Consider the following 9,822-nt stretch of genomic DNA (forward strand, 5'->3'; position numbering starts at 1 on the left):
TTTATATTAAAAGAGTGATTTTCATCATAAATGATTTGTATGAATAAACAAATGCATAAAAGATATTTTTTTATATTAAAAGTGTGATTTTTATCATAATTGATTTTTATGCATAAATAGATGCATAAAAGAAATTCTTTTATATTAAAAGAGTTATTTTCATCATAAATGATTTGTGTGCATAAACATATGCATAAAAGATATTTTTTATATTAAAAGTGTGATTTTCATCATAAATGGATTTTATGCATAAATTAGATGCATAAGAGAAATTCTTTTATTCTAAAAGTGTAAGTCCTACTAAATTGGATTTATGCATGGAAAGATGCATAAAGAATTTATTTTTAATCCAAAATTGTTATTCTCATCAATTTTGATTTTATGCATAGAAAGATGCATAAAGAAATCTATTTTTAGTTCAAAAGAGTGCATAAAAGATTGATTTTTATTTTGAAAGTGTTATTCTCCTTAAAATGGAATTATGCATAAATAGATGCGTAAAGAAATCTTATATCAAAAGTATTCTATAAATAGATATGAGGATGTGAAATAAATCAGATAGATGCAAATGAACGAAGAATGGATGTAGATATGGTTTTGAATGTATGGATGTAGATGTATGAATGTGAATGTATGGATGTGGATGTGGATGTGAAAATGGATGTATGGTTGTAGATGTGGATGTGGATGTGAAAATGGATGTATGGATGTAGATGTGGATGTGGATGTATGAATGTGGATGTGAAAATGGATGTATAGATGTAGATATAGATTTGAATTTATGGATGTGGATGTGGATGTGGATGTATGAATGTGGATGTATAAATGGATGTATGGATGTAGATGTGAATGTGGATGTATGGATGTAGATGTGGATGTGGATGTGAAAATGGATGTATGGATGTAGATGTGGATGTGGATGTATGAATGTGGATGTGAAAATGGATGTATAGATGTAGATATAGATTTGAATTTATGGATGTGGATGTGGATGTGGATGTATGAATGTGGATGTATAAATGGATGTATGGATGTAGATGTGAATGTGGATGTATGGATGTAGATGTGAATGTAGATGTGAATGTGGATGTATGAATGTGAATGTGAATGTGTGGATGTGAAAATGAAAGTGTAGATGTATGAATGTGGATGTGGATGTATGAATGTGGATGTGAAAATGGATGTATGGATGTAGATGTGAATGTGGATGTATGGATGTGGAGGTATGGATGTGGATGTATGAATGTGGATGTGGATGTGGATGTATGAATGTGGATGTAAATGTGAAAATGGATGTATTGATGTGGATGTGGATGTAACTTCATATTTAGTCAAGTTACTTCATATTTCCATCATAATTTATAACTATATTTTATTTCGTAGATAAGAAAAAAAAACTTTTCCCTTTTATTTGTCCACACAATCTGATGTAATTCGAAGTCTTTGTAAGCTTTCAAAGGTACATGAAGATTCTCTTATGATAAGGACTAAATCAACGTTGCAAGTAATATAACGTGATTGTAAAGATTCATTAGTAATGTGATGATGTTTTTCAAATGTATCTTTTAAATGTTACGTTAAATTGGACAGACTTGTCTTCCAACTAACAATGAAAAGAAGAGAGTTTTCAAACCATTGAGACAAACGTTCTCAACCACCCTCTTCCAACTAACACAACGAAAAGAAGAGAGTTTTCAAACCATTGAGACAAACGTTCTCAACCACCCTCTATCCACCCCTCAAGTGGTTTGAAGGTGATCCATAGAATGCTGGAAAACTTTTCACAATATTATATTGAAATTGAGTGGAATGCAAAGTAGGCCTTCAACAATTTCAATACATCTTAATTCATTAAAATCGTTAAATCCAAAAATTATCCAAAATACACCCACGATATGAAAAGAATTTTGTAAATGAATCTACTCTAGTAGTAGAAGAAGAGGGGGGTTGCTCTGCAGATGGAAGGGTTCCAATCGAAGGCTTATTCAGTAATAATTTAATGCTCGCTTGTTTATTTATGCGTGCTGGCCTGCAGCTTTGCCGCACAGCAACACATTGGTGGGAATGGCCGCCTCGTTTCTGAAAGAGCCGTCCGGGCTGGGCACCTTGAAGTAGAGTTGCTCGCCCAGGTATTGCCGCTCCCAAATCTGGGACCGTAGATTCCACATGCCCACGTTGTCCAGCTCCAGCATCACAGCCGTCCAAGATTGCGGATAAACCTGTCAAAATCGAGAACGTCGGTGGAATTGGCCTTCAAAACTAGCAGCTTATGAAACTTGCGGTTGAAAGAAGAAAACAGGTTTCTGTATGGTTAATCCAAGGATTTAACCATGGTTGGATGGCGACTGGCCGAAAGCAAAACTGATGAAGGCAAAGACTTGGCACGTGTCATTCGAACACAAAACCTAAGTAGAGCGTTCTCGAGTCGGAATCCGAACAAGCCATAACATAGTACACAAAGTAAAAGAGGCCCAAGCATATACACACAGTCGGTGCCACAAGCCAGTGTGAAAGCACAGTAAGCGAGACTATTTCATCAGACTGAACCGGCTGCTGGTAGGTGTGAAAGCACACAGTAAGTACACGTACAAAGGCACATGATTAGGACTCCCTACACCTACTTGGGTCCAATGAAAGCAAAGAAATGCATACACACACACATGCGAGAGTGTAAGAAAGGGAAGACACCTGCACGGTGGAGCGAGCGACGGCATCCAAGAGATTATATTCTCCCCTGCTGGCGGCGCTCCATTGGCCTCCATCAAAGCTGAATCGGAAAGAAAAAAAAAATCTTTCAAGAAAGCTTGAGCCTTGAGTTTTGATCTTCAAATAAGGTGTAATGTTGTGAGATGGGAGTTTACCCGACCACAAAGGCTGTGTATCCGTCAATGTGCCAGCTCTGCACAATGTTCTCGTCGTTCTGGAAGACGAGCTCCAGGAAGTCTCTGTAGCCTGTGGACAGCACAAACGCCCCCACAAATGGGGACCCCCCGCTCGGGAACTGAGGGAACCCATAAGAGAACACGCCGCCCAGGTTCAAATAGTCCGCTAGCTTCAAGGGAGTGTCCGGGTTCACATACGACACGCTGTTGGCTGCGTAACGCTGCTTGCCGTTGATGGCACCTGATGCACCCTGTACCACCACGGTTTCAGACACGTTGATCATGCCGTAATGGAAAGACCCTTGGGGGTTAGGGCGGGCGGCGTTGGCGGTCAAGTTCCATCTGAAATCAGAGTGTTATGAACAAGAAGCATAAAAAGACCTTGGGCTAAACCCTACGCTTAAAGAATTTATTTCATGATACACTTTCTTAGAATATCCTAAGGAGGAAAAGAAAAGAAAAAAGTTACTTCACAAAACTATTATACGACAATCCTAAGCCTATACACGATATTATTATAAACGATCGAACTCAAGGATAAGATGGATCAGAAATCAGAACATACGTTATTGATCTGGCCTGATTAACAGAATAACCTATCTCTATGGTTGGCCCAGGTGGAAGTGGTCCGGACACCTTAGAGCCAGAATTTGAATAATGAATCACCCCAATCCCATTCAGAACAGGGTCTGTAAACCTGGAGCTAGCCACCATGTAGTAGTCTCCAGGGGCTTGGTCGAGTGTGACAAGAACAGAGTAAGACTGGCCAACATGGATGTCAAGGTTCTCATAGCTGTTCTGCTTGGTGTGTGATCCTTCAGTCTCCACCACTGTAAGGTTGTGGCCAGCAATTCTGAAGTTGAGAGAGGTGGCTATGCCAACGTTAGAGATCCTAAGCCTGTATGTTTTGCCTGCACAATAAAAACAAGATTAGGCCTCAACAACAGACATTAGCGACAAGATGCACACTTCAATATTTAGCATAAGAGAGACATCTACGAGATTAATACCAGGCACAAAGTTTACATAAACCTGCTCAATGGAACAAGGTTGAACCTTAGAGAGCACACCACATGGACACCAGCATAACCAATACTAATGCAACGAAAATTACAGGTTTTATGAAAGTAGTGCTTGATTTACCAGGGTCAAGGGTCACAAAAGTCCCAAATGGACCCCTTCCATTGATGACAATGCCATCTGGAGGACCCAATGAACCTCCACCGTCAAGCTGAGCTTGCAAGTCCTGTAGGTACCAACCGGTTTAAGCACTCCTTGCACCGGAAACTACATTTGATTAAGGCACTGATATAAAAACAGAGGATCTAGAGCTTACAGTGTGGTTGGCATTGTACCAGTCTCCGATGTGAACGAACAGCTCGCCATCAGGAGATGGGTAAGGGAGAGGTATAATAATTCTATTGTCAACCTTGAGGCCACCGTAGCCTCCAGCAGCTTTCAAGAACCCAGTTGTGGGGAAATAAAAGTAGCTCCCGATCTGGTCCTTCACTTGGAAGAAGAATGTGAAATTCTCGCCAGGAAGGATAGGGCAGTTGGTCCCAAGGACGCCGTCCTGCCATGAAGTCCTCCTTTGCCAGATCCCGTTCCTACAAACAATGTAGGAACAATGCAGAGGGTGGTTAACTCGAAAGTCTCTGCTCACACCTTAGAGTCAAAGAAAATCATACTACATTGGGAAGGAAACCAAAGATTAAGGACCAAATGTGCCAACAAAACAATCATAAGCATTTGACATATATCTAGGCTTACCACGTGAACAAGAGAGGCTCATCAATGCTGTTAAAAACGTTGATCTCGAGATTAACATTGGTCACGGTATCAATTTCAGGGCCAGGAAATTGGCCATTGATCAGTAGTACCTAAAGGAAGGCCCAGCGAAGCATGCAAAAATCACCGACAGAAAAACAGTGGTTCATCAAGCAGAAGCGTCACTCTAAACATGCAGGTAAGCAATAAACAGATTAGTAGAGATTGCTAACCTGCTTGGGTACTCCAAGAGGGGCGGCCGTTCCGTAGGTGACATTCCAAGTGAGGGGTTGGATAGCATCATCAGCACTAACGCCCCAAATGATGTCGTCGTTAGCGCTAGCAAACAGTAGATTAGAGCTGCTGATAGAGGTTATGAGCAACATGAATGCAGAGAGAGAGGAAAGCAAGTGGCGACGAGATGTTGCCATGGCTTCCTTCGGCTCTACACTGTGCAGATACAAGAAGGCTTTAGCTCAAGCTGTACAAGAAGGCTAGGCTCAAAGCTTACATGGTACAAACAAAAAGAGCTCAAAAGAGGAGGCTAAGCGGCAATGCTGTATGGAAACGGAAGGAGCCCCAGAGAGAAAGCTTGCAGATCGCTCTACCGAGGAGAGAACATAGCAACTCGACCTCACACTCGAGGAAAAAATTGGGAGATTGCTAGATGAAGTACGACAGCTCTCTTTCCTCCGAGCTTTAAACTGGAGTACTTGATTTGAAAATGAAGCAGTCAGCCGAGCTGGGAAGTTGGAGGGGCTTTTCAACTTGGAGAAGAAAAAAAAGCCCGCGTGGAAACCCGCGCCTTTAACTGCAGCTGCAGACTCCAGAGGGGGTGGTGCTGGAATCCAACAATGGAGAGGCCCCCCCACACTCTCTTCGCTCTCTTACAGTGCACACTACACACACACACACACGTCACTCTCTCTCTCTCTCTCTCTCTCCCCGCTAGCTTTCTTACCTTCTCTCTCAAAATTATCTATCCCTCGCATTCTCTCTCCCCCTCTCTCTACGCTAGCTCTCTTACCTTCTCTCTCGAAATTATCTATCCCTCACATTCTCTCTCTCTCTCTAGAGTCTCTCTCCCCCTCTCTCTCTCTCAAAACTCTCTCTCTCTAGACTATATCTCTATGCTCACTGTCCCTCTAATTCTCGTCGTCTAAAGGTCTTCTCTCTCTCTCTCTCTCTCTCTCTCTCTCTCTCTACGCCACCTCTCTCTCTCTCTCAAAATTATCTATCCCTCTCACATTCTCTCTCCCCCTCTCTCTACGCTAGCTCTCTTACCTTCTCTCTCAAAAGCATCTATCCCTCTCACATTCTCTCTCTCTCTACAGTCTATCTCCCCCCCTCTCTCTCTCTCTCTCTCTCTCTCTCTCAAAACTCTTTGCTAACTACACCTTGCTCGCTTCGCTCTCTCATTCTCTTTCCCTACACTCTCTCTCTAGACTATATCTCTATGCTCACTGTCGCTCTAATTCTCGTCGTCTAAAGCTCCTCTCTCTCTCTACGCCACCTCTCTCTCTTCGCCCTCACGTGCAGTTTCTTCCGTCACGAGTCGCCCTCTCTCTAGGCTCTCAGAGCTCTCTCTCTCTCTATATATCTTTCTGACACCTGTCACCGTGCATATGGTCTCCCTCTCTGTTCATAAAGAACGCGCACATGTTTAGAGCGCTCCAGCAAATTAGCTCGGCTGGCAATCACAATCTATACACAATGTCCTACGTATCCACCATCACATAATATTTCCTTATTTTTTTATTTATTCATACTAGCATGCACTTTTAAACGGCAGAGAGTCGGTGAGAATCCACTTGCTCCCTCCAAAATCTCTGTTCCGTCTGTAACCTAAACAAGTGTTAAGGCCTCACTTCTGCTCAGTCAGTGGCATCCAAGGCAGTTCCAAGTTCCAACCTTCCGTCCTCACCTAAACGACCCTGGTAGTACCTTCTACACCTTTAAAATTATAAAAAATGACTTAGGCTTTAAATTTATTTTTTTTTGGGAACAATAGATATATATATATCTATTACACATAACCAAGGCACAAGAGAGTGTAATAACCAAGGTACAACTAGAGGTGAGAAAAAAGAAATCCTAGATTTTTAAAAAATAAGAGGAAATAATCCCTTTCATTGACCTTTTGTATTTCGGCTTCCATTCTTGCATTTCGCTTCTTGTGTCTATGGAAGCCGAAATACAAAAGGTCAATGAAAGAGATTTTTTCATATATATATATATGCAAAAACAGCTTTGCATCTTTACATTCAAACCCAACTCCAAAAGAGAAAAACCTTTAATTTCTATATCTACATGTTGAGCAACCCACATAGTAAAGACTATCTGTTATCTTCCATCACAAGAGAAGACTGTTCCCACGAAATTTGGTAACCAAGCTGAATACAAGCCTCAATCATAGCTTTAGTTGTGAAACCTTTAGCACACTGTTTCTCCAAGACATCTCCTTTCTTGGTCCATATTTTCACTATTGGTCTGGTTCCAATAGGGTTCTCAACAATGAAGGTCACACAAGTGTATACAATCTGCTTCCCTTTGAGGTACCACCTTTTGGTCTTTGGCCCAAACTTCATAGCTTTTTGCTTCAAATGTAACCCTATGATACCCTCCTGAAACATAAAGAGAGCCTATTAGGATTTACCTACAGTAGGACTGTTTTGGCAAATTTGCAATAGGATGATGTAAGAGTGTCAGATTTGGGTGTTCTAGGGCTTTATAATTATCTAAATCATCTCATCCTTATTCAGCTTATTCACATAGTATACAAACCAACACATGTATATGCATTTGTGCATCAGCTCTGTCACATCCATCCCTAGATTGGTTTCTTTTTGAAAAACTATATAATTCTGGTATTCCATTCTCCCATGGATAGCAAAACCTGATTATGTTAAAAATTTTAACGAGAATACATTGAAGGGTTTTCATTGTTCAAGCCACAAAGTGTTTTACCCAACACACTCTTTATTCCACACTCTGCTTGAGAGGAGGGGTAAGTCAATATTCTAACTCATGTCTCATGGACAGTATCCTAGAGCTCTACAGTTGAGTTATTGTCCCCACCCTTTAAGAGCTTTACCACTTGGGGAGGAGGCACATATGGTGGAGTTTAAGGTCCCCCGCTCAAGATTTGGAGAGAGGATTATGTGCATTGGCTATTAGAGCAGAAAATATTTATGATTCTCTCAATTCAACTGGAGGGTTGCAACAATAATGAAGGAAAAGTTTTTGCCAACATGAAAATAGCATATTACCTTCAATTTTCGGAATGGAGGGTTACAACAATAATGAAGGAAATGTTTTTTGCTAGCATGAAAATAGCATATTACCTTCGATTTTCAAACTTCTAGTGGGGGTTCGTAAATTAAGGTGAAAAGCAGGGAAGGCTTTGTTTTTAGTGTACTTCTCTCTCTACTACCCCTGTATAAGGGCCTTGTCTCGTGTGAGACTAACCGTGCCCACAACATGAGTGGGACATTATAAAAATTCAACCCCACGTATTCTAAAAAGTTTTCCTGATATTTTGCCTACAAAAACGATGCGCTTCAAGTATCTTCGATTTTCCAAATTTAGGGAGATTTCGGCATTTTGCAAGCCTGCTGCTAGTTTATAGGTCAAGCTCCATGATTCATGTAAATTTTGACCGCTTTTCATCTTCTTCCTTCGCTTTCTGTTGCACACTGCTGTATTGTGATATCTCACTCTACTGTTGAGCCCGAATCTATTTCTCAGGTTGTGTCTATGTATCACGAGAGAGATTTTGCAGAATATTTTATCATAGGAGTGAATCAATTAATTATGTGTGATGCATGGTTCATGTGTGAAGCATGGTAGTGAATGATTTCCATTTGTTAGAACTATTTTTGTGAGTGATTCTAAAGTAATTGTGATCTAACATTGTGGACTACGTTAAGTATAGATTATGAGTTTGAAACAACCAAGGTGGACATTGGACGAGATTATCTAGTCGAGCACATGTGTGCTAAATATTTGATTTTATATGATTTGGCCCATTGTACATTTGTTGGGCAATGTATATTTTTTATGAGATGCTTTAAAAAAGCATTGGACTAAGGTTCAATTTTGTAAAAGCCCAATTTTGGAAAAGCTATGCTATTTATGACTCCAAGGCCCAAATTTATGAATATGATTTAAATATCGTGTGTGCGAGTGGAGCCACACACGTCCGGTTCTTTGATTTTCAAGCTCTTGATTTATGCTATGATGTTATGGTTTATTTATTTTATTATTTAATTTGTAAAATAATCTAATCTCCATGTACCATGGTCTTGTAAGAGTGGTATCAAAGCAAGACAAATTCAAGAATTGAATTTAGGTCATGAAAAGTAGAAGAAAAATAAAGAAATTGATTTTTACTCAAAGGTTATTGGCTTTGAATAAAGACAACAAAAATCAAGGAGATAAAGAAGAGGTGTAGAAGACCTTTGGGCAAAAGAAGACATGGTTATGTGAATTTTGTATGCCCTCAGATTTAGATGTGATTGAAGATCAAGGGCAAGGAAAGAAAGTGGAAAACCATACTTCAGGAAAAAAGTGGTTTTTGGATTTTCTTAGCCTCTTGATGATTCATATGTATGGATGGAATGAGCAAAATCTTGGCAATCATCTTCTAATTTCAGAATTCTGAGAGCTTCTCAACTCAATAAATCCATAATCGACCGTGTAGAGGGATCTTAATTTTGCTTTTCCCTTATATAAAAAAAAAGGAACGTGTGCGCTGATGATTTCTCTTTCTTAAATAACAAAGAAAAATCTTTTCTTTTCTATTATATTTCTCATAATTAACATTTTTCTTTTTTTCCACCCCGGAAGGCGATGGGGGAAATTCTTTTTATTTTCTCTCCAAGGCGCGCTGCACGCGAGCGGTTTATTGTGTGTGCAGGTGACTGAATTCTTTTTTTAAATCTTGGCTGATCGTGCGCAGCGAAGCTTTTTTTTACAAAGCTTTTAATAGGCTTTTGAATAAGCTTAATATAATATATAATATAATATATATAAGAAGCTGGATATATAGAGTCGTTTATAGCCGTGGGCGATGAAGTTTAATATATATTTTTTTTAACAAAGCTTGATACCTTTGGTTCAAATCTTAATAAAGCTTTTACTTAAAAGCTTTAAAAACTTAAAGCTTTAACTT

The 9,822-nt window shown here is 39.7% G+C and overlaps 1 protein-coding gene across 1 annotated transcript; it reads right to left on the reverse strand.

Moving 5' to 3' along the window:
- Positions 1 to 1,818: 1,818 nt before the first annotated feature.
- LOC147622309 (L-ascorbate oxidase homolog) lies at positions 1,819 to 5,581 on the reverse strand. The gene is made up of 8 exons (XM_086823411.1): positions 4,883 to 5,581; positions 4,653 to 4,762; positions 4,219 to 4,489; positions 4,026 to 4,128; positions 3,448 to 3,793; positions 2,862 to 3,224; positions 2,689 to 2,767; positions 1,819 to 2,219 (listed from the first exon to the last, which is right to left on the reverse strand). The coding sequence occupies exons 1-8, from the start codon at positions 5,078 to 5,080 to the stop codon at positions 2,016 to 2,018; spliced, it is 1,674 nt and encodes a 557-aa protein (XP_086679537.1). The 5' UTR covers positions 5,081 to 5,581; the 3' UTR covers positions 1,819 to 2,015.
- Positions 5,582 to 9,822: the final 4,241 nt, after the last annotated feature.

This window comes from Cibotium barometz, chromosome 29 (assembly GCF_041138505.1).
Source record: "Cibotium barometz isolate CiBa-2024 chromosome 29, ASM4113850v1, whole genome shotgun sequence".
In the NCBI taxonomy this organism is placed as follows: domain Eukaryota; kingdom Viridiplantae; phylum Streptophyta; class Polypodiopsida; order Cyatheales; family Cibotiaceae; genus Cibotium; species Cibotium barometz.